This window comes from Echiichthys vipera (assembly GCF_963691815.1).
Source record: "Echiichthys vipera genome assembly, chromosome: 21".
Classification (NCBI taxonomy): Eukaryota; Metazoa; Chordata; class Actinopteri; order Perciformes; family Trachinidae; genus Echiichthys; species Echiichthys vipera.
This window is the reverse complement of record NC_139846.1, coordinates 23,107,227-23,132,913: the sequence shown is the minus strand read 5'-3', so window position 1 is coordinate 23,132,913 and position 25,687 is coordinate 23,107,227. Positions and strand designations below refer to the sequence as shown.

The following is a 25,687-nucleotide window of genomic DNA, read 5'->3' as shown; positions in this document are numbered from 1 at the left end:
TTTTATAACAAAGGATCAAAGTAAACAGTGTCTATTGTTCCGTTACTGCCCCAACTAAAGTATCTCAAGGGCTCGTTCACAAGTGAGGGTAAAAAGGAACACATAATATAAGCCAATTGGTGCAGAGTTAACAGGGATAGAGACGGAAAAGAAACATGGGTAGAGAAAGAGAGAGAGAGAGAGAGAGAGAAAGGGGGAGAGGGGGGGGGATCCAACTAAAGTAGTTGGGGTATCTGACAAGAGTTCTCCCTTGACGCCTCCCTTTAGAGGTTTTCCAAGCACGTCCAACTGGGAGGAGACCCCAGGGCAGACGCAGAACATGCTCAGTAGGGATAACTTCTCCCATCTGACCTGGGAACACCTTGCAATCCCCCGGGTGGTGCTGGAAGATGTGACTTAGGAGATGCACAGGTAATTAAACCATCGAGTACCCATCAAATTACGGGGTTTAGATGCACTGCAGCAATGTATCAAGTGTGTAAAACCTTTGGACCCAAACCTTTTGCTGATGACAATGCACTGTTTGACCAGGAAAAACACAACAATCTCAAAAAGTCCTGGAACGATAAAGGGTCTGTTTGCTCAAGTGTGTCAAATTTCAACTTCCCACCAAAGAAATCATCCGTTAAGACAGTTGGAAGCGTTTCCTGTGCATTTTGCAGAGTAACAGGGACATTGTTTTTAAAATAGCTTTGTGTGTGCGTCATTTGAATCAACTATTTAACTCAGCTTTCATTAATGGCAAAGGATTTTTGTTGCATGTTTTGCGGATGTGTGTGTCACTCATCTGCAATACTCATGCTGGTGTACAACCACTGTAACCACTGTAGCTTTCTCCACCACCCCTACCCCCATATGTGCTAACCCTTTGGTATTACTCATTTAACTACACCCATCCTTGTTATACCATGCTCCTTTGCTGCCATAAAGAACATTTAGGAGACCTGCCAACTGCTAAAGGAGCAACTGTCCTCCCTCCATGGCAAAAACAGAAGAAAGAAAGCAGACTGTCAGCAAGGCTGATTAATTCTAACCCCAAATTATGAAACTACCTCAGAAAGCATGTCTGTGCACTGCATTATAAATAGTGTATCATGTGTATGCATTGAGCATCTGAGCATTTACATTAGGGGTGTAACGCTACGTTTTTAAAAGGATATTATATCTAATATTACGTAGCGCTAAAATGTATTATTAAACCAACAAAAAGACAGGTACTGGGCCCTTCATTTTCAGATTTCCACCACAGGGGTCCATTTGAGCGGAGGAGATAGACAGACAGACAGATAGAACAAGTCACTGGATACAGTTTGTTAGCATGCTTGCTTTATGTGGTTATAAATAGTAGTTTTGGCCCTAATTTATTTTCCAACCATTGTAGCATTACACAGACAGAAGGGACACGGCAGGGGAGTGAAATAACAGTCAGTGGGAAAGAGAGAGAGAGAGAGAGAGCTGCAAGCTGCAAATAGCTGTTGCTAAGCTCCTTCCCCTGCTGATTCTGACATAGAATTGTTATTGTTAAATATTTAGCGCTCTGCTAGTGCTACTTTCATGTCTGAGTGCTCAGATTAATAAATGTATTCCAAAATAGGCTATACATCATGATCTAGTTAGAAAAAACAAGAAATGATATGTAAAAATCCAACAATCAGCAGTTTAAATCAGTTCACATTTGGATTGAAGTCCTCCTAACACTCACTGTTTTAATATTTATTCAGTTTGCTCTTGTTTTGAAGTTTGGGCTTAAAAATCCACCTCAACCCTCCAAATACTGTACTTTTACACGTTTAGTCTGTTTACATATGAATACAAATGCCCATGCTCCAATGTGATGCATTCAACCAATTCTGTGCTTTCATTTGTGATAATAAATATCAAATTACATTATTGAAAGGAGGTGGTTTGGGCATCTAGTAAGGATGAACCCTGGGCGCCTCCCTAGGGAGGTGCTCCAGACACGTCCAGCTGGGAGGAGGCCTCAGGGAAGACCCAGGACCAGGTGGAGAGATTAGATCTCCACACTGGCCTGGGAACGCCTCAGGATCCCCCAGTTAGAGCTGGTTAATGTGGCCCGGGAAAGGGAAGTTTGGGGGTCCCCTTCTAAAGCTGCTGCCCCCGCGACCCGACCCCGGATAAGAGAGTGAAGATGAGATGAGATGAGATTATTTAAAAAAAAAATGTTTTAAATAAAATCTAAAGCTAAAGGCTTTTGTTCTGGTGGTCAAACTGACCGATTTTAAGACTTAAAGTTCTCAAAAAGTGGCGTATTGACTAAGAGATGTGCTTACACAAAGTTTCGTATATTAATCTGTGTACCACATCGGTAATTGTTATCCAACCCCATGACCCCAGGGGGCTCTGTGCATCTGTACTCGTGGTGAACAACTGATGATTTGGAGGTCTAACAGCCTGCAGGCTGGAGAAGCTGTAACTTAGGAGGTCTCTGAACTTACTGCTAAATTACAAGCACAGAAGTTAAAAATAAACCCAGTGGCTCCCGTCTGATTTGTATTAAATTCCCATTTTGAACATGAAAACGTCTTTCCAAATGTCTCCTTGCAGGTAACAGTTACACTTGTAGTAATTAAAGGGCAGGAATGTGTGATATACAGTATCTGTGTCTCTCTGTGACTTGGAAACCTCTGAAAATCCATAATTCTGGGTGTAGAAAACTCCGTGTGTGATAATTAGAGACCTACACCTAACACAAAGATAATTGTTAACTTGTTTCACTTGAGTGTCAAACATCAAATCCCAAATTGAAATTGAAAGTTGTTGTTTTATATTGCTATAAGAGAGCAGTTTTATGTGTATGTGTGTGTGTGTGGGAGTGTGTGATTAAAGACCGTGCTGACAGCCTTAAGCTTCATACAGTATATCTAAGTGTAGGCCTCATTAACGTTCAATAGAGCTGTCATGGATGGGTGGAAAGAAATTATTTACAGTCAATGGAAGTTGTTTCCCCGGGGCAGCGACCACACTGCAAGCTAATTTGGTTCTTCAAGGATAACATCTGGAGTTTTTTTTTTACTACTTCACTATGATTGGGTGTTCTCTCCCTGGCAGTAGTATGGGAACTGGCATAAAGGCTTACACAGCAGTATTTACAGGCCATATTCTGACGAGACCATTTTCACAGCACTGTCATAAGACATCTGTAATTTTAAGAATACAACTCTGTCTCCTAAAAAATGTGTTTTAGCCATGCTGTTTTAACCATGTGGTTAATGTTATGACTTGAAACAAAACTCCTTGGTGAGGTTTGGAAAAAAGACGACGCTTCTATTTAAAATATGCGGATTTGCTCTTCAGAGTGGTGTGGTGGTTAGCACTGTCGCCTTACAGCAAGAGCGTTCCTGGTTCGAATCCGGGCTGGGGCCCTTCTCCCACAGTCCAAACACATGCATGTGTTAGGTTAACTGATGACTCTAAATTGCCCGTAGGTGTGAATGTGAGTGTGAGTGGTTGTCACGGCTAAAGTCTAGTTCGTTTTGACCAGTGTGAATGCAACCATACCGCGCCTAGCTGCGGCACGCTGGCCGGCCATGGACCATTTGGGAGAGGTGGGCTTTCGTAAAGCACGTTTGCACATGTACGAGCACGTGCATGAGGCCTTTGGCGGCTCTGAGGTCATTTAATGTGCTCCTGTTCGGACATAGAAAAAAGGAGGGACCATGCACGGACATTTAAAACAATGGCGGCAAAAGGTTCACGTTGGTGTGATGCGGAGGTGGAGTGTTTACTGCAGATTTGGTCGATGAAAAGATTCAAAAACAGTCGACAAGACGCACAAAAACTCAGAGGTCTATGGAAAGATTTGTAAACAAAGCGACGCATCGCGATGACGTCAATCAATGCGTGTGACGTGTTACGGCGTGATGACGTATAGGCAGCAAGAAGCATTCGTTGAGGCCCAGGTAGTGTGAGTACAAACGGGCCTGGAAGGGGAAGAGGGAGGGGGTTACAAGTACCCTAAAGCACGGGGCACGGTACGGATGGACAGTGTGAGTGCGCCCTAAGTGAACAAAACTCTAGTGCACTTGGAAGCAAACTGAGACCCACATTTTCAGGCAGAGCAGCGATGGTTTGTTTGGTCCGCACCAGAATGAGGTTTCAAACCAGCCCAAACTATCAGACAAAATGTTTCAGGATTCAGTTACAATGGACCAAACAAACACCCTCACAACCACAGCTGGGGAAGTGTTTTACCGCAGCTAATTGTTCAGCATGTTGCTCTTTGAGCGAGACCTTCCTGCCTCTGTGAAATCAGCCTAAAATTTACCTCACTGTGGCGTCAGAAGGAAGTAACTTCCTGCCTCAATTGAGTTCTTGTGCTTGAGCTGAATTGAAACCTTGTTAGACCTGTGATGCTCTCAGCTCACTTGTGGTGTATTTAGATTCAGACTGCTCCAAAATAAATGTCCTGGTCAGTATTCAACAAATATTAAAAAGAAAAACTAACATGTGCGCCCAAAATACTTCAAATAAATGCAGCCAAAATACTTTATGTGTTTGCCTCAGCGATTCATAACAGGCCAGTTTGGTCAAAGCGGGGAACATTTGGTTCATGGCAAACATATTGGATATCATGTCATATGATTTCAAATGAATAAATCTATCAGTTATTAAAATGTCTCATCCTCTATGGATCTAAAACTAAAGACACCAGTGTTCTCTATTAACTGTAAAATGCAGGCTAAAGTCTGCATCCAAACTCTGACCTTCTAACTGCAACACTACACTCAACAAGCAATTAGTCCTTGTTACAGCAAACGTTGCTGCGCTCTGTTAAAGGCAGGCTCTCTCCCTGTTAATCATTAGGAGGTTCAATGTTCCCTGACTTTACAGGAAGAAATTCTGTTTGTTGGTCTTGTGTCTGTGATGCAACCCAGGTCGGGTCAACACTAGATTGTTCCAGGAATAAGTGATAAGTTAACTAACATCTGGGAGTCTAGTCAGTCTCATGTTGTCTTATTCAATCTTAACATAATGCATTCATAAAAGACGATGAAATAGCAGCAGTGACAGCTTAAATACTCAACAAGATATCAACACTGACGCTTTCGGCAAATGAGCGCCATGGGGGCACAAACGCTGTTGTCTAGCTGTTGTCACAAAGATGGAGAGTTGCCCACATCATTGTTTGTTTTTATTTTGCTCCAGTAGTGTGCTGTTCATCTGGAATCACGTAGGCCACTGCATCAGTGGGCCGTCGAAAAATCCATTAAGGTTTTATCAGCCGTCCGGCAGAGATCGGGACTCGAGTTTCACATTGAGTCACATTTAAGTCGCACACAAATGTGAATTGAGACTTGACTTGGACTCAACCCCACAAAGACTTGAGACTCGGCTCGGACTCAAGATTTGGGACTCGTACACAATCTTTGTATTTATGTATTTTTTGGAGCATTAACTTCCCAAGCAGAATGTCATTCCCTCCCACAAGGCATAACTTTACGCGTCGTGTCCATACTCCACAGATGACACAATGACGAGCACATCGCCTCATGCTGCTGACCGGGTCGAGATTAGTTTTAAGTTGGATATTCAACACATATTCACTCCGGTCCCAGCCTATCTATCGAATATCCAACTTAAAACTAACTTCTGCTGCTACAGTTTCATTATCGTTGCTCATATTGTTTGGTTTAATAACTTCAATCAAAGCCGAAACAAAAGAATCGCAGACTGCAACGTCTGTGTTGAGCTCAGCTGCATAAACTATCAACGTTAGCTTGTTACTAACATTAGCTTTGTGAGAGGTTAACTTTTAGCTTGGTGTTCATTAAATCACATATTTTTGAAAAGTGTTCTCTTGCCGTTAAACCGGGAGAAATACACGTTAATTATTCATGTCAGCTAAAGGCAAGTTTATGTTACAGGTGTTACCTCATTAGACTGCCTCCAAGTTATTTAAAACTTCTTTAAAATCATCCAATGAGAGCAGGACCTGGAGTTTCAGGTTTGTCTGCAATTCGTTCCAGGTAAAGGGAGAAATAATCTAGTTTATTTAGACTAGATTATAAAGTGTCATTAGTCGGGAACTTGTATAATTGTACGATACAGTTGCACTCCAACTCTGTATTATTATTTATTAAACCTTAAGAGACTTCATTAGGACTTGCTGCTTCCCTCAGAGACGTGAGACTTGACTCGGACTTGCAAAAAGTGACTTTAGACCGTTTCTGCCGTCTGGCCCTGTCTGTCTATTTATCGTATACTAAATCACTGTTCTGACACTGGCCCCACTGGCCAATCACTCTGCTGTAGCCTACTCCATTAATACTGTTGCAGCTGCAAAACTGTGAAATGTGTTTGAGCATCACAACCCCTACAGAAGGACTCATTTCAGAATCACATCGATTCGGTCCGATAACATTGGGACCGTCTACAATAACCGCACGATTGAATTATTTTACCCCCATTCTAGTTAGCATGGGGCTCAGAACAGATGTCATTGGTAATTTGTTGGGGGAAATCAGATCCTCCACAGAAACCTGTTACAGTGGAGGCAATGTCAGACTGAAGAGGATAAAAGAGTGTAACAAGTTGACAATTCTGTCTGATATCAGGCCAGTTCCCAGCAGACAGCTGTTTTCACTGATATAAACTCTGATGAAGCTGATGAGACACCCACACTACTTGCCCTGCGGCAAATAGATAAAGTTTGTTGACTAGTTGGTGAACATGGTGGAGCAATTAGCAGCTTTAGAGCCACATACTTTTCTAAGGGGATGAACAACATTAACCGTCATAAACAAAAGGGCTATGACTAAGTGCTGAAGACTCCCGTTGCAGAGCTGCGAGCCAAGCTACAACACAGGTACCTACACAGTGACTCTCTCAAGGATGAAATAAATATGCTTATAGTGTCTGTAAAAGCTTCACCCGAATCCCTGTCTGTGCAGTAGAAAGCCTGGCTGTAGCTCTGACTACCCTCTTTATGTCACTTTCCATGCTAAAGCAAGGAGTGATCGTTCAGTCTCCCACATATCCTTGACCATCTGTGTCACACCCTAATACTGTACATATGCACACACCTCCTACAGAGTTTCTGCTCTGATAATTTTGGGTAAACTTCTTCCTGAAATCTTTTTTCCAGGACTCGTGTTCTACCAACACATTAAGTTTTGTAAATATGTTGATTTAAAAAAAAAAAAATGGGCGCCATTATTGGTTAGGATTGGTTGGAGGGTAAATACAGAGAACACACTGGACGGAGTTTGTGTTCTCCAAACATAACTCAACATTTAGCTGCTTAATGTCTTTCCTAAACACATTTAGGACACACCCCCACCTCCAGACATCCACACATGGGCACCAACTGTGCTGTTTCAGCTCCCTGTGTACCACCACCCTCCAGTTGGTGTAGAACACTTCCAGATTCTTCGGGGAAAGTAGTTTATTATGATAACAGGAAGAGTCCCAAATTACTGAGCAGGGAGTCAAACTGGTAGAACACTCAAAGGAGTTCAGAGAAGACTCAAAATAGCATTGCACACTTGTAGCTGGTGGGCGTGCTCACATGCTTGCACGTGTGCATGTGCTCTCATTTAGCCCCTTGTTCTTTGCAAGTCACCAAAAAGGATCATCATAACACACAGTGTACAATATGAATGCACCCTAATGCTCCTGTAGTGGTGTTAATTTCCTCTACTGACAGATGTGGAGAGTGTTTTCAGATTTACTGTGTGATTTAACATTGATGCGTGTGTTTGATAATCTTTGTTGTTAAGCCCAACACGGGAAAAGATGTGACTGGGTGGTGGAGCCTTCACTTTCACACAGGAAGCTACTCACTTTCCCTTTTGTGAGAGAGTTTGTACTTGGCAGTGTGGCTACAGAAAAGCTTTGAAAGCTACAGTATTGGCAGGCAATGTGATGTTGCTGCACCAAGGCCAGAACTTGTTCCCTCAGTGGGCGTTTCAGTGTTTCATTGTCTTGAGTCATGGACGTAGGAGTCATTGGAAATGGCGTTGGCACAAAATGACTGGACCTATCCTTTTAAAATACGATACGATACGATACGTTACGGTATGGTACGGTACGGTACGGTACGATACGATACGATACGGTACGGTACGATACGGTACGATACGATACGCCTTTATTGATCCGACCGATATTCAGTTATTGCATTACAGCAACAACTGAAATAAATACGTACATAGAAAATTACTAAAACAGAATAGAATATCTTAAGACTATAGCGGCCTTTCAACTTTGTCAGCCATGCTTTATCACCACTGTGAGACCTCACAAATGTGCAAATCCCTGCAGCCAGATTCAAACATCTGGGATAGTGTTAATCCCTATGGTTTGGAAATTAAATATTCAGCAATCAAGCAGTGTAATGTCTGGAGGTCCACATATTTTGGGCTATGTAATGTATAGCCCAGTTCAGACCTGTTTTCAAAATCCATCATGAGGGATCTCAACACAAGTGGACAGCTACCTGTGTGATCATATCACTCAGACCACATTCGGTTGTGAGCTCTCTATATATAAACCGAAGGGATACGTGTTTATTTGCATACAGGGGTTGATATCCAATCAAAGGTGCTCACTGAAGATGCATGAGGAGACGCATTCTGCAGCAGGTGTGAACAGACCAACTGAGAGCTGTCCACCTGTGATCTGATCACTCAGGACAGATGGTAAATCCAGGACACAACAGGCCCTCTGTGTCTCCGACCTGGTCTCCCTGTAGCTACAGTGTCACTGACCTTTGGTCCTGGAGGCCCAACCAATCCGACGGTGCCTGGCAGTCCCGGCTCCCCCTGGTTGGACAATAAACACACTCTGAGTGGCAAAGTAAAACACAATCAGCCAAATGCAACACTATTACAGTAATTACCTATCCCACTTCAAACACTGCACTGGTAAAACTGCAGATGGCTGTGACAGGAGGAAATCCAAAAAACACACACACATGCCAGACCTCCAGAATTAGAGAACTGTTCTCTTTACTTATATTCTATATATACAGTGTATGTACTGTACTATCTGGCGTTACATGGTTAGGTTGTGACACCTGGCATTACGTTTTATTTTCATTTACATGCTGGAACTGTCAGTTCTGCTGGTTTAATGCATGTTGTAGACTCGTGACTGTTAAACACAACTGGATCTCACCATTGGTCCAGCCTCTCCTGGAAGTCCCGGCCCACCCATGTCACCAGGAAGACCCTGTATATGAAGAAATATATCAATATTTTTGTAGTGACATGTAATATGTTCAAATTTCATCATTTCTATATAGTGGTTTTAGGTTCTATGTTATTTTTTATCCTTTTAATTCAAAAGGACGCTGAAACTTTCCATAGTATCTCATGTTACAATCTGATGAGGATGAACTTTGGCATTGCTAAAATTGAAATACCAATTAGTCAGTTAAGATCGTAGGAGATATAAAATATGTAATGACTGCTTTTTTATGCAAGAGAAATGCTGGCCTCATATATTGGTCCATCCCTCACTATGGTATTCTGTTGGAGGGATCACAAAATGTCCAGCTGACTTGGTAAACGCGGTGTGATGTCAAACGAGACTTATCCTCATGCGGATCTCTTACTAGCGGGAATCCAAATCGCTTCATCACTGGAACAAGATGATAACAGTGAACACTCTGCTCTGAGTGTTACAATAAGCCCACTGATTAGGCCACAGTCCTGGCCACTAGTGGTACTAAAAAAAAGTTCTGGGTCCCTATGTACATATGAGGTTTGACAGACTTTCTTATCCAGGAAGACTTACAGTGCTGTTCCAAATTCATACAGTAAGTACGACAAGCCGTTACAGGATTCAACAAAGATAGAGAACTTGCAGTCACTGTCATTTGTATACTGGATTAAGAATCTTCAACCAATGACTTGTAGGAGAGTCTCACCTTGGGTCCTGAGGGTCCTGGTTCTCCTGATAAGCCTGGTTCTCCTCTCTCTCCCTGGGCAGTATCAGCACAATCAGGTACTGTCAGTACTGTCAGCAGATTAGAAAAGCCACAACACTGATACAGCTTCTTCTTTAAAGGCTTACCTTGTGACCTTTTAGACCGGGCTCCCCTTTTAGTCCTGCTGGGCCAACTTCACCCTACAGAGCCAAGGCAGGACAACAGGAAAGAGCATGCACAGTCAGATCCCAACCCTCTGATATATGGCTGCATTGTGTTTAAAGTAATTAGAAGGATTTTAAAATAAATCCCAAACTTAACAGGAAGCCAATGTGGTGAAGCCAGCACTGGGGTAATATGCGAACACCATGCATCCGGATTGTGAACTAATTGTAATTATTACAGATTTGTGGCTACAACAAGAGAATGTCTAAAAGTAGTTAAATATAAGAAAGACAACAATGGATGATCTGTGTACTGTAGTCCAGCATCATTTAACTGGTCTGAAAAACTGACTTAACACATTTTTGAGAACTTAAAGTGAAATTCTGGTGTAAAATCATCCCAGGGTCTTTTGGCAAGAGCCATCATCAAATAAGCCATTGAGACAATTTTTTCGTGTAACAACTGTTAACGGAGATATCCCGGACAGTTGCTAACAGCCGCTAACAGCTGAAAGCAGCTAACATTGATTAGCTCGAGACAGCACAGTGAAGGCATTAAAGCTGTTTTTTAACCACTAATACTGCTCATGATAACACCAAACCTCTGCAGTAGCATGATAAGAGTCCCTACACATTAACCGAAGCATCAATGGGCTCCTTTCTTTTGGATTGCATTTGGTAATTGACCTGAATGGACTTTACTATGAGAGGAGCTGGTACAGGGGCCAGTTGGTAACTCTTTCATAAAACTCTTTTAATAAACTCCGGGTTTACTAACAATTGTGCTGCTTCATTTTATGTGTAGGGACTCTTATCACACTACTGCAGAGGTTTGGTGTTATCATGAGCAGTATTAGTGGTTAGAAAAAGCTGTTTTAATGCCTTCACCTTGCTGGAGTATATATATATGTGTGTGTGTGTGTGTGTGTGTGTGTGTGTGTGTGTGTGTGTGTGTGTGTGTGCGCACAGTATATATAAGCCATGTTTCAAAGTTCCTTGGGTTCAACAGAATCATAAAGCTGGATATCGTCAGCATAGCAAGACACACAACCAGACACTTTGTCAGTAATGGAGACGATTTGATAAATAACAGATATGCCCATGCAGGTCCTCAGATCATCTAACAAAATATGAGGGTGTATAGTATTGAAAGCTGCGCTTAAATGATGAACTACTAGCATGCAATTTTGCCTTGATCAGACTGCAACATGATGCCATTTCTGACACTATGGTGAGGTGCCTTTGTGCCATAACTCGGACAGAATTGATCAAATACATTTTCTATTACAAATTCCAAAATGTACCCGCAAACAACTTTTTCTAGACTTTAGAAATGGAAATCAGTTTCAAGATGACCTGTAGTTTTGAGACTGAGCAAGATCAATCAAGAGTGGAGTTGACATGAGTTTAGTAAGAGTGCGGTGAACCCCAAGTAGAAATAGGGACTTGAATTGTGACGATTCAAAGGTTTTATACGCAACAGACTGTTTACCTTCACCCCTGGTAATCCAGTAGGGCCGGATTCCCCTGATTTCCCCTCTTTACCCTGTGGACAGAGACAACATAAGTTGATTCTATCATGAGAAGACAATATGTATCGTACAGACAGGTGACAGCTGTATAAGGTGGGGAAAAGACAGAAAGTGATGAAGAAGCTGGCACTTACAGGCTTACCGTCTGGTCCAGGTGGTCCTTCCCTCCCTTTCTCCCCTCGGAAACCCTGTAGCATTAACACATCATGACACACAAAGGTATATTCTTTGGACAAAGTACTGTACATCATACTGCTGAATAGTTATTTGAAGTGCATAGGTTTTCAGCTCAATTGTAAAAAGGAGAATGGTTTATATCTTCTTTCAATAGCAACAAGTGATTTCCCTTTTCACTCCAAGCAGACGGCCAACCATTCAAGGTATTGAGTGAGACTCACATACACCATAAGGTATACTGTATCTATTCTACTTCAGTCGAGTGTCCAAGTGAGCCGAGATACTACAGTGGGTGTGTGTTGTGAGATCCAACTCATGTCTGTGCAGGAGACGAGAGAGAAGTTTTAAAAGTGTTGAGTTACTGCTGATGAAAACCCTTCATTTCCTGATTTAGCTGCTTCGTAATAAAAGCGTTTAAATAACACAGCAACGGTAGACTTTTATAATGAAGATTTTATAGGAAATAAAACGTGTTTATCCGTTGTTTTACGGCTCCTTAAGCTCGCCAGCTTCTAAATAGCAACAGCAAATGTTACAGTGTACGAACAGGGGTGTCTGAAGTAATATCCTACATATTTGTGAATACGTTTTATGATACTGACTGTGGCTTCCTGAGCCAAACAACTCTGAAGAAGACACCACTGATTAGACGTTTACCCTCTTTTTCAGAGGTACTAAGCAGCTCTCCAAATAGATCCCTTGGAGATGCAAAAACCTCCCTGGGTAAACAAATAATACTGTGATTCACCACAACTAGGAGTCATTAGAGGTCATTAGAGGACAGAAATTGAGGTCTGGAACTGTATATTTTTGGTATAATGCACCAATATCACATCAAATACACACAAATTAGTCCCTTATAGGCTACAGTACAATATACCAATGTGGATCAGTATGTAAAGAACTATCAGTGTGTGTAATAACCTCTAAAATAAGTATACTATAGTGTTGTACAGTCTGTAACACCCTGTTACATAATAGCGCAGCAGTTTGGTGCTTTAAGACCCCACTAGAGGGGCAAGAGACAAGTCATAAATCAAATGTTCTTTGAGTCTTATAGGACAAAGCAATGTGTGTGTGTGTGTGTGTGTGTGTGTGTGTGTGTGTGTGTGTGTGTGTGTGTGTGTGTGTGTGTGTGTGTGTGTGTGTGTGTGTGTGTGTGTGTGTTACCATGGGTCCTGGCAGGCCACGCTGCCCTGGTGGTCCTACTACACAGTTGCAGTCTTCTTCCTCCACTGGGGCTGTTCGATTCAGAGGACACTGAGGAAACAAACAAACAAACAAACGTCTGCAACTCACACTCAGCTTTCTCATTAAGCAGAAAAGACTGAGAAAAACCTTACATTAAGGTCTTGTTACAGTCTCTATAGAAGACTTCTTGAGTAAAGAGTTATGGAGTCCGTTATTTCCTCTATGCACTATCGTATTAGCACTACAGGAGGCCACATCCACGCTAATATGTTTTAGTTTTAAATGCATCACTTTTGCTGAATCAGAGACATTTAAGACATCCGGTGCAGACAGATGTCCGTCCTCCACAGAGCTGGGTCTGTCCCACGTTCCTGTCTGTTATAGTGAAGGTTTTCGTTGCCACCGTACTCTACGGGGGAGTGTGGTCTTTACCTAGTCTGTAAAGTGTCCTGAGATACCTTTTGTTATGATTTGGCACTGTAAATAAAATTGAATTTAATTTAATTTAAAACCACTGTTGACCCTATTTTAGTTTGAAAACTCAGAGACTGCATTTTCAGCCTGGACGGGTGGAAACCGAGACATTTAATACGATAATGAAGACACCCACATTCTCTTCCTCACTGGGTCGGGTCTTATCAGTCCGGACTAAGTGACAACCATCTGGGCTGTTATGTGGCAGCTATGGGTGAAGTCACAGAGACTATGTCCATATTTTATACAGTCTGTGGTCAAGATGTGTCCTTCCCTGATTCGTCACCCTCCTATCGAGTGACTTTTTAAACTAAAACATTTTAGTGTGGATGTAGCCTACATACTTACAAGTAAAGTCAGATTTAAAGTTTGTAAGAAACATGACAGGACACTTACCCTTTCATCATCCTGTAGCGTAAGTGAGAGGACAAGAGAAAAAAATTAATCATGTTAATATTCAGAAGTACAAAACGTGACGTGGATGTTACAGTAGATACAGGCACCAGTGGATATCTTACCACGGAGTAAATCTCACACGCTGTTTCTCTCTCACTTTGATGCGGATCACAGTACAGACGCAGCTTCTGAATCTCCACCTGGAATAAAACACAATGGCAAATGGAAATGTGAGGAAAATGGGAAATGTCGTTTGGGGGAAAAGGTAATACAAAGTTAATGAGATGACAAATTAAATTATCAAATGTACCAAAGAGTAGGGAAACTAAGGTGTTGAAAAGTGAAATGAGCCTTTGAAAAACATGCTGTACATATAGTAGAGAAGAATTCATTTATTTTACCAACTGACTACAGGACAAAGGAAAAGCATTGCCTTGGTATGGCAATTGTTTTCTACATTGAAGAATAAAGAGACAGAAAGACGATGAAATACACGAGAATATCTTTTTTTTAACCTTTGTCATTTTCCCTTCTGTAAATAGATAATTTCTATTCATTGCAGTATTACTCACAGGCACCGTGACGTCTGTCCCTCGCCTCTTAGCAACCTGTGTCTCCCCATTGATGTAAATGGGCTCCACTGGTTCCAGCGTTATTTCCTGGATCGGTTGATCGTCAATGAAACCGGTGACCCGACGTGGTCTCACAAGGACTTTGAGCTGATGCCACTTTCCATCATAGAGAGTCTGAGAGAAGGCACAAAAATGCATTTCATAAATACTTTTGTTTTTCAGGGTTATCTCAGTTATAAAGAGACATTTGAAGAACGGAAACACATCTTCGCTCAAGCAAAGTCGTATGTGTAAACAACTACTAACTTGTCAATTCCGGATCTGATCATACACGCTAATGGACACGGATAGAGGAAGGAAACATACAAACACACTCATGTATGCTCAAGACTACATGCACGGGGGCGAGTGTGGCTTAGTGGGAGAGTGGGTCATCCTCCAGAGATTGGTGGTTCGATCCCCACATCCCCCAGTCTACATGTCAAAGTGTCCTTGGGCATGACACTGAACCCCGAATTGCTCCCCGTGCTGCGCATGGGTGTGTAAATGTGGTGTGAATGGGTACATTAGATAAGATGGTATGTTAATGTCCACTGTGACAAACATTGTGAAAGTGCCTTGAGTAGTCAGAAGACTATATCAGTACAAGCCCAATTACCAAATGACCACGCATGCACACAGACATACAAACCCTTAAAGCGTAATTCTGTTAATCGTTCATGCACGAAAAAAATTGTCTTGATGACTCATTTGATGATTTTGCAAATTTAAAAAATCCGAATTTGCCGAAAAAAACCCTCTGGATGATTTTGCACCTGAATTACGCTTTAATTGATGCACATACACATGTATTGTCGTGCATACATACACATATGCAACACATGTAAAATGATTGTGATATATATATATTGTAACTTTTATATGATGTCACATATTAACACATTTTCACTCCCTTCCTGTCAAATATGGCAGCTTGGTCCGAACCCCTTTGCATCACTTTTCACTACTCTTGGTACTCCGAATATTAGCTTCATTGCTATTGGTTTCACACGGGATATGAACAGCAGTCTCCTCTGGTGAAAGTCCTGTGTTTGTTTAACCCATGCACCAACCCCAACCTCCTTTTCAGTGGATTCTGATGCGTCAGCACCTCTCTTGGCGTCACTTGTCAGTGCTCCGGGTAGCCCTGCACGTGAAATGCATGTTGCTCCACTACAGTCGCTGTTTTAAACACGGGGAACAAGTGTTAAGGTTGTGAATTCAGGCAAAACTATGTGGTTAGGTTTAGGCAACAATACCACCTGGTTAGGGTTAGGAAAAGATCGTGGGTGGGGTTAAAATAAGTGCATGTTGAAAATAACTGATGCATGGGACGCACAAGACATGAATGGGACACGATCCACGGTCCTCTGGGTGAAGGTCTTGTGCTTCGGTGCCAAAGGCCAAGATTGCTGTATTTCACACTAAGGGAATGAGGGTGTTGTGCATTTGTATCAGACGCTGAGGGACACTGATCGAGCTGCACATCTATGAGAATGTCAGTATTTATTATGTGCTCAGTTTCACTAATGCACTCTTGGTAATGATGATATATTATGACTACGGACAGGGGTCGCAACAACCCCTCTGTATCATGTAAGCTGAATGTTTTGCATCGTCCCTGACAAATAAACTAACAGAAAAGAAAAAGATGTTGGCAGTCTCACATGTGCATGTGTTTCATTTAATCGAATTTTGTCCGCAAGGCCAAAAATGTGTTCCCTTAATGCTCCACGACTCGTAATGACCAGCGAGGTATTAAGACCAAGAACTCCTTCCTTTTTCCATCACAATCTTTTTTTTTTCTTAAAAGCTCAAACCATCCAGAGGGAGAGAGAGAGAGAAACAGAGCCTCTATTGTTTGATCGGGACTGAGCCACAGACATCATTTCCAAATGACTATCACTATCTCCCATCAAACCGCATCAAATCGAACATGTGTAAACACAAATTGCACATAACCACAGCCCTGTTCGGCACTCAAGTCTAGGTGTGTTAGGATGGAGGGTGGTGGGCGTCTTTTAGAAAAAACCTGGCTCGTCCAACGGGATGAATTATTACCTTGTGCTGCCATGGAAACAGTAGCATGTGCTCCAAGAACTACACACCCACCAACTTGTTTCCAGTGGGGAAATCTAGTGGTTTAGAGCAGGAAATGTTTTCTTTGAGTCTCGTCCTGGCTTCCATCACACTGCATCTTCCCCGGCTCAGCTCTGTATTGAACTGAACAGGGGATGATGTTTAAATAACTGCTAGTTTGGCTCTCTGCAAGTCATCGCAGTCAGGTTCATTCACAGGGACCAACATGAAGGTGAACCCGAGATTGGAAGAGACGCTCAAGAGTAAACTCCTAATACACAATATGTTCTTTCAGGAGCGGGGAAATAACAGTAGCACAGCACAGTACACTCTTTATATTCACCAATATAAACTGTTCTGACATTTATGTTTGCTCCATATTCATATACTTTATGAATCCACTCCCTTACCATTGTGGGGATATTATTAATTGTGCACGTTTAAGCAGCTTTATTTCTCTACAACTAAATAAACCATGTACTGTTCGTCCCGAAGAAATCATAATAGCCCACCAGGCCTTCTTTTGTGGGAACTTTAATGCATTTCAATTGTTGATCACCGATATACCTGAGTATTTCAGGGTTCTGTTGGAACGCAAAAGATCATTACATTGTAAAATCATTATCATCAATACAGAACAAATGTCTCAAATAAATCAAATCAAAATATGATTTCCAGGTCCAAGCGGCAGTGGCGTGTTCCCCATTGTTTGAACGGATCAGGGTTTTAAAAAAACAACGTAAATGTGATTCTACATCTTTCTAATGGATGAAAAAGGTGTCTACCTGACGCTAGAGGTGATCGTAATTGTTCACATGTTCGGCCGTTGTGTCTTTTTTATTTCTACAGAGCGTTTGGACTCACTTCACGACACTTCCTCCAAATCACACAGTTTACACGATCAGTTTTCCTCCTAAAAAGTATGTTTTAAGGATGATATTTTGTACATTTTGACAGGAGATGTAGGGTAGACCTTGAGTGAAGCAGTCCGGCTTTTAAGTCGTGATGTAACGCCCTTTCAAAATATGATTTCTGGGTCGAAGCCAGCCCGAGCTCGTATTTCTACAATGCGGCAGTGCCGTGTTCCCCATTGTTTGAATGGATCAGGGTTTTAAAAACAACGTAATTGTCATTTTACCTCTTTCTTATGGATGAAAAAGATGTCTAACTGATGCTAGAGGTGATCGTAATTGTTCACATGTTCGGCCGTTGTGTCTTTTTTATATCAACAGAGCTTTTGGACCCGGAAATCTTATTTTGAAAGGGTGTTACGTCACACTGAACAGCCGGATAGCCCAGCTTTCCTTCTTTTGTGAGAACTTTAACAAATTTCAATTGTTGATCTCTGAAATAACTGAATATTTCAGGGTTTTGTTGAGGATTTAAATAGAAATCTGACATCATAAGATCATTACATTACAAGATAATTATCATCAATACAGAATAAACTCACTTAATGACCCTCGTAATCACACCGTTTACCCCTTCTGTTTTCCTCCTAAATAGTGTGTTTTAAGGATGATATTTTGAACATTTTGACAGGAGATGCAGGCTGGACCTTGAGTGAAGCAGTCCGGCTTTTAAGTCGTGGCGTAACACCCTTTCAAAATATGATTTCCGGGTCCAAGCCAGCCCGAGTCTCGTATTTCAACAATGCCGCAGTGCCGTGTTCCCCATTGTTTGAACAGATCAGGGTTTCAAAAAAACAACGTAATTGTCATTTTACCTCTTTCTAATGGATGAAAAAGGTGTCTAACTGACGCTAGAGGTGATCGTAATTGTTCACATGTTCGGCCGTTGTGTCTGTTTTATATCAACAGAGCGTTTGGACCCGGAAATCTTATTTTGAAAGGGTGTTACGTCACGACTTAAAAGCCGGATAGCCCAGCTCGCCTCCTTTTGTGAGAACTTTAACAAATTTCAATTGTTGATCTCTGAAATACCTGAATATTTCAGGGTTTTGTTGAGGATTTAAATAGAAATCTGACATCATAAGATCATTACATTGCGAGATAATTATCATCAATACAGAACAAATGTCTCTCACTTAATGACACAGTTTACACGTTCAGTTTTCCTCCTCTATATTATGTTTTAAGGATGATATTATGAACATTTTGACAGGAAATGTAGGGTGAACCTTAAGTGATGCAATAGCCAGACTGATCAAGCCTGTAGCCATGTCCAGAGGCAAAGTTAGAGTCATTTTTCTTGAACTAAATTGGATTAACCAGCTCCCAAAGAGATGTCAGGCATTTCCTCACTTGGTCATATTGGTAAAAGAGCATTTGTCAGCACTTGGGAATCAAAGCTCGGCCAACAGCCATATTGATCTGGTATGGACGTGAAACTCAACCCTAGAACCAACCTGAACGCCTTTAAAGGTGACTCTCTGCTCCTTTTCTGTTATACTGGTGGTTGTGAAGATGACAGTTTGGTCCTTCCCACTCAGTGTCACCGCAGCCTGGATCTCCTTATCCTTGGACAGCACCCTCCAAAGGTCAAAGGTCAGCTTGCTAAAGGATCCCTTTAGTCGGAACGTGGCTACGAACACGTATGATGGAGGGAGGCCCTCTGGGAAAATATCCCTGTGTGAATGAAGTTCAATAACCAAATATAAACAGTAGCAGATCCAATGAAATTTTAAACATTGAGAGGAGTGATAGATTTTTAAGACCTTCATTACACAGCGTTCTACCTTGTGTTCTCAGTAACGTCTGTGGAGGCAGTCAGAGCGTAGGCTGCCTCGGAAATCAGAGAGCCGGGGATCTTCTTGGCCTTCTTCTGGATGCTCATGCCCAGCAGCAGCTCAAAGCCTTTCTCGTCACGGGATGCCACAGGGATTCGTGTTGGGCACACAGACTCTAGAAAGAAAGGGTAATTTATTCAGACAGAGCCTTGAAACCATTACAAGGCTATTTTTTACACCTGCCAATGTTGGATTTTTTGGTCAACTGTGTAATTTGGTGCTGTATTGAGTGGATTTTTTTATGTTTTTTGAATTTTTAAGCAAGCACTTGACCTCATACCATATAAAAAAATACACCCAAGGCTTCCAGAAAAACACAAGTGCAGGCTCAGTGCAAAAGTGAGCCATAAAACACAAATGGAATAGGCAAAACTAAGTAGATGCAGCTATTATTAATATCAGTTACACTCTCTTTCCTTCTGCTCTTCTGCCATTTTCAGTGAGGAGCATGAACTGCTTAATCTAATGTTAGCTAACAAGCTACATTATAACATTGTAATTTTAGGTCTTGGGTTTATTATCTTTTTTGTTGCAGCTTGGGGGCAGCTCTAGGCTAAAGGATTTATGCCTAATTTTTGCATATTACACAGGACAACATTGTGAGTTATGTTTCTGGTGACATTTTGAATTAAAGGCCCCATTAAGCTCTTTTGGCCTCCAACAACTCCTCATGACTGCATTGAATTGTGGTATACGGGAGTAAAATGAAGGATCCATCAAATATACCCTCAAATAAGTTGTGCATTATGGGTATTTTACAGTGGACTATATAGTGAATGAAATGAACCTCTGAGAATTCGAACACCGTTAGGAAATAGCGAACACACTATATAGTGAACTGCTTATGTGATAGGGAACGATTTCCAACATAGCTAGCATCATGTCAGACTTAAAGCTGCAGGAGGGAAAAAGCAAAACAAAAGCAGTGAATTGAAAGCAAAGAGAGCTCTTCCTGCAGCTCTCCCTCTCCCCTCTCTGTCCTGAGCCAAAGAGGAGGTGCAGAAGTCTCTCAGAACACTTGAATTACAACATTATCAAGTTATTTGCACAACTATACCAAAATTAAACTGCCTCCCCTAGCTTCAATGCACACTTGGAATAAAGCGTCACCATAAAATACAAAATAAAAGTCCCATTCATTTTAAATTAAACTAGTTGCCATAGTATAAACCTCATTGTTGCATTATCTGTAGGAGTCCTGTGTTTATATGTTCAGTAATATCGAGGTTGTTGTTTCAAGACAAATTTGAATGGGAATACAGTATTGAGAGAAACACTTCTGTAACCAGTGGCCCCTCCCACTTTATACCCCAGCCAGGAGATAAACTTTGATTTCCTGACCTTCACAGAGCTTTTGCTCCATGGAGTCTCGGATACGGTCGATGGTGGTGTAATCCTCAGCATACAAGACGTAGGTGGAGGATGGTCTGTTGGCGATGGAAACCAGCTCCGAGGTGGTGATCTCACTGCCGACTCCCACAGCAAATACTGTAATGCCCTGAGCACGCGCCTCCATACTGGCATCCACCTAAAGAAACATAGGCTGTCTTTGGTGAAAATTAGCCCTCCATGTTCAAGAGGCTTTCCATTAGACCCTCGACAGGGGGTTTATGCTGGAAGAACAATATGACAGAAATACAGTAAACAATATTACAGTTGAGGTGGTTTCGGGCATCTAGTAAGGATGCCCCCTGGGCGCCTCCCTAGGGAGGTGTTCCAGGCACGTCCAGCTGGGAGGAGGCCTCGGGGAAGACCCAGGACCAGGTGGAGAGATTATATCTCCACGCTGGCCTGGGAACACCTTGGGATCCCCCAGTTAGAGCTGGTTAATGTGGCCCGGGAAAGGGAAGTTTGGGGTCCCCTGCTAAAGCTGCTGCCCCCGCGACCCGACCCCGGATAAGCGGATGAAGATGAGATGAGATGATGAGATATTACAGCTTTAACATCAGCGCATAGTGTAGATACCACAGGCTGGATAGGGTTTCCTTGTTGAGGTTCTATGGATGTGGGAGCGCAGATCATCTTTTTTCACACTGACGCCCCTTAACTCTGCGACTAGGATAAATGGCCGCCCAAATAAACTTGACTTGATTTCACTCAAGCACTTGAACACTGCAAAATGACATTTACCACGTCATCCTGAGATTTGCCATCGGTAACCACCACAGCGATGCGGTTCTTGACCTGGCTGGCTCTTTGGGAGGAGGAAAATACGTGGTCCACGGCAAACTTGATGGCCCTGCCCGTCTGCAAAAAAAAAAATCAGAAAAGAGTGATGACCTTGTGGAGTGAATAAAAAAAAACATGATGCTGTGACGGATCATATGTGTGGCTGGAGGTGTATTTCTGTTTTTCCAAAAGCATATGATGTAATGTAAAGCAACCAAACTTAGTGTGACTGTGTGTTTATTTACAACATTCCTGTGCTTTGGGTGTTGCTGTGTGGTCATTTTGCTGCAGATGCACCTGTGGTGACTGAATGTTGGCACCCTTGGACCTGCCTAAGTGTAGTCTCCATAACCAGCCTGCTCCACTTTAGTAGTTGTTTTTGGAAGAAGCACTGGAAGTAAGCAGTGAAGGTTTTTATTGGACATTAAATCCCATAGGTTTCATTCTTATGCATGCAGGTGCCCCAATTAACCAGTAGGAGTCATTAGTGCAGTAACCATCCAGTGAATGCTGAATACTAAATAAATACAAATGTATTATGATATAAATGTATGGTTTTACATATTAATAGCAATAAAATAAGTACTTAATTTAAACACCATGATCTCCGCAAGGCATACGCCTGCAGAGATCATGCTTCAGTTTGAGTTTCTGTGTGTGTGTGTGTGTGTGTGTGTGTGTGTGTGTGTGTGTGTGTGTGTGTGTGTGTGTGTGTTTGTGTCTTTTGAGTTTCTGTCACAGCAAATCTCACATACTATTGGACGCATCAGCCTTATATTTCTGTGCACGTTTATTGCCTGTATTCTCAAGAACCTCATATGGTCATGGTGTTTCATACTTTTTAAAAAAACATATGTTATTGCTTGTCTCCTACCATCATTGACTGATGACTCCTCAATTGTAAGAGGAATTACAAAACTGCAACAACTGCTTCAGAAGCTAAATATATTTCTGCAAATACGCAAGGCTAAGAATAAGCCTTACCCAGGCTATTGAAGAAATAATTCCTATAACCCAGTGAGGAGTTAGCATTTATGCACTTTGGTTCCCTCGTCTCAATGTCAATGGGTTTTTGGTTGGATGCCTGACCAATAAGGTCTGTTTAACGCAAGCTTAAGAGATTTTGAAACTTGTACGTGTCTTTAACAATGCGGTTGCTGACAAGTGGCTAAATGAGACGGCTAACGTCATCACGCTGAACACACACAATCAAGTGGAAGCTAGTGATGGTAATGAAAAAGGGGGGTGTTTGTTTTTAGCTAATGTTAGGTTTTTACTTCTGCTACTAGATAGTTTAATCAGAATGACTTTGACCACGGTGTTGCTTTAGCTAACAGATGCTAACTAGCTAAATCTAGTAGTATATGTTCAGCTGGCTAGCTTAAGAAAGGCCGGGAGCACGTGATTGACTGAAGAGGGTGTTGACAACACCACTGCCAGGGAAAGAGTTGTGTCTAGATGGTAACCCAAGATTTGTGAAAGTCTCGCATGATTCTTAGGGCGCACTCACACTGTCGGGGGTGGGGTGTTGGTTTGGCGTAGACCTTGAATGATTAAGGCTTGTATGGGCATTCGGGAAGGAGTGTCATGCGAGTTTTTGTGTTATTTAAAATATGACCCAGTAAAAGTGTCATCATGAAAAGTAACATTATGAAATAATAAATGGCATGTTATTATATTTACAGGGAAAATGCTATCATGAAATAAAAATGGGAGGTTCAACATATGAAAATGATATTATCATGATGATAAGAATGGATGATGATATAACTTTTCATTATAATGGCGGTGGGTTTTAATCCTTTCTTTGTTTCATAATGATTTATGTGTTTAATATTGAACATTTTGAGGTGAACCTTCATTGGCTTTTAACCCATACCGACAAGCTGTGTTTTCTACTTATCTGTTCCTACAGTGTGATTATAACGTGATTTATTTATTCATTTAATTGATAAAATTGTTTGTCACATCTGTCCTCCCCTTAGTAAAATGCAGGGGCCCTATTTTCATGGCAGCGCGATGACCAGAGCAGGCAGCACTCCAACACTTCGAGTGTGAATCAGGACTGATGGAGTTGTACAGAGAAAACATGCAGTCCTGCCTGTGTGTTTCCTCCCAGGTAGGTGATGCTCTGTATGGCCCGGATGAGCTCTGCTCCACCCTGATGTTTCCCCAGAGAAATCTCCAGACGAGGAGTGTCGCTGTACTGGATCACAGCCACCTACAGCAGGTACGAACACAACTAATGTAGAGCAGTGGCGCTTGGTATGAGACAAAAGGCTGTAACAATATGTTATTGTTGTTGTTTTTAGTATCATCGCTGTTGACAGAGAGAAAATAATGGGGTGAGAGTAATGAGACGTTCAGAAGTTCAATGAAAAATTGTGAATGGAATTTACAATCTCACAAACTGGATCCACCCTCAGCACAAACATTATAATGTGGTTTATATTACCTGCGTGTAGTGGGAACTGATGTCAAACTGGCTGGTGATGTTGATAAGCCACTGCTTGGCCGTCTCAAAGTCAGAGACGCCGACACTCCACGAGCCATCAACGATATAGACCAGGTCATTCACAGCTGTGCTGCAGCCTACACAAGCACATAGTTACACTCAGTCATCAAAGACAAATATCTCAAAAATGCAAATACATGGAAACTGAAAATCTCCATTTCAGACTCAAGAGGTCAGTATCTAACACTGTTATCATTTAAATGTTGTGACTATCTCGTCTCAAATCAACTGAGACAAGATGCACTTTGTTGGCTCTATACAACAGTCAGCCCTACCTGCTCGGACATCCTCCTCCTCTGCAGCCTCCAGGGGGGTCAGTAGCAGTAATGCGCTCCATAATAACCACAGCAACATGGCTCCGTAGGAGTCTACCTGGGTCCAGTCCAACCTGGCTAAAATAGTGTTAAAAACAACAAGGATTTCAACAATGACCACATTAACTTTTCTCCCGCCCCCATCAGGCGAACGTTTCCAACTGAACAACCATGGCTAGAATGTAATGAAATAGGACCCCCTCATGTCACATGCAGACCACAATGTCCTGGAAGATGAATATGTTCAATTAATTTCCAAAGAGATAAACCCTTTTTTATTTTACTGACCCATAATGCCACACTGACATATTTTAGCCTCTTTGATGTACGGCTTGTTGCTGCCAAGTGCAAAGATGGCTGAGGTTAGGCTTTGACCTCGGATGGTAGGGGTCAGGACAGCCCATTGTTCAGGGTATACTGTAGGTTAAAAATACATTGGTTTTACTGTACAGATCAGGTACTTACAAGGCTCTACAAATAGCAAAATCATCATGTTGTTTCATCTTTCACACACAGGGAAAATGCACACTATGTCCTCTGGGGGCCACTAGGGAGGCTCCAGACTTGTAGCATGTTTCCAGGAACCCAGAAACCATTTTAGTAACTCAAGAACTTCACCTTTCACCTTCACCTTTTTTAGCATAAGGTTCTACATGTTGTTTATTACAGTTATCCATTCAGAGTGTTTCTAACTGGACAAACACAAATCATTGTGTACTGCTTCGTTTTCTTCTACACAGTATGCCTGCACTGTTTGGTGAAAACGCAAACACGGTATCTGCAAAGGGGACTTTCTTCTCCTTGTTTAGTTCCTGAGTTTTCATTCATTCATCTTCAACCGCTTGTCCCTGTCGGGGTCGCGGGGGGGCTGGAGCCGATCCCAGCTGACACCGGAGTAGAGCCGCTGCTCCTTTGCGTTGAAAGGAGCCAGTTGAGGTGGTACGGGATCATCTAGTAAGGATGAACCCTGGGCGCCTCCCTAGGGAGGTGTTCCAGGCACGTCCACCTGGGAGGAGGCCTCGGGGAAGACCCAGGACTAGGAGGAGAGATTAGATCTCCACGCTGGCCTGGGAACACCTCGGGATCCCCCAGCTAGAGCTGGTTAATGTGGCCCGGGAAAGGGAAGTTTGGGGTCCCCTTCTAGAGCTGCTGCCCCCGCGACCCGACCCCGGATAAGAGGCCGAAGATGAGATGATATTAGGGTGCACTACTTTCTGTAGTTATATGTAACAACAGTGTACAAGGACAGACTGCCCTGCACAGGACCGGACACATAATACAAAACGCCAAAATACAAATGTATACACACTCATCATAATACATACAGTAGTAATACATAAGGACTCTTTCCAACAGTCTATAAAAAGACCAACGAATAGATTGTGCTCTAATGTTGAGTTGGCACATGCGATATAGCATGTCTG

At 42.1% G+C, this 25,687-nt stretch overlaps 1 protein-coding gene across 1 annotated transcript in view; it reads right to left on the bottom strand.

Annotated features, from left to right (window-relative positions):
* Positions 1-24,335, bottom strand: part of LOC310963498 (uncharacterized protein) — a 64,065-nt gene extending 39,730 nt beyond the window's left edge. The window contains exons 1-17 of the mRNA XM_083936359.1: positions 24,225-24,335; positions 23,890-24,026; positions 23,536-23,655; positions 21,396-21,512; positions 20,607-20,793; positions 19,215-19,380; positions 18,885-19,104; positions 14,399-14,572; positions 13,949-14,026; positions 13,827-13,838; positions 12,936-13,025; positions 11,723-11,776; positions 11,549-11,602; positions 10,039-10,092; positions 9,893-9,946; positions 9,139-9,192; positions 8,718-8,783 (exon numbers count right to left, since the gene is read on the bottom strand). Coding sequence (XP_083792485.1) covers positions 8,718-8,783; positions 9,139-9,192; positions 9,893-9,946; positions 10,039-10,092; positions 11,549-11,602; positions 11,723-11,776; positions 12,936-13,025; positions 13,827-13,838; positions 13,949-14,026; positions 14,399-14,572; positions 18,885-19,104; positions 19,215-19,380; positions 20,607-20,793; positions 21,396-21,512; positions 23,536-23,655; positions 23,890-24,026; positions 24,225-24,303 — 1,716 coding nt within the window. The 5' untranslated portion in view covers positions 24,304-24,335. The remainder of the gene's footprint in view (positions 1-8,717; positions 8,784-9,138; positions 9,193-9,892; positions 9,947-10,038; positions 10,093-11,548; positions 11,603-11,722; positions 11,777-12,935; positions 13,026-13,826; positions 13,839-13,948; positions 14,027-14,398; positions 14,573-18,884; positions 19,105-19,214; positions 19,381-20,606; positions 20,794-21,395; positions 21,513-23,535; positions 23,656-23,889; positions 24,027-24,224) is intronic.
* Positions 24,336-25,687: the final 1,352 nt, after the last annotated feature.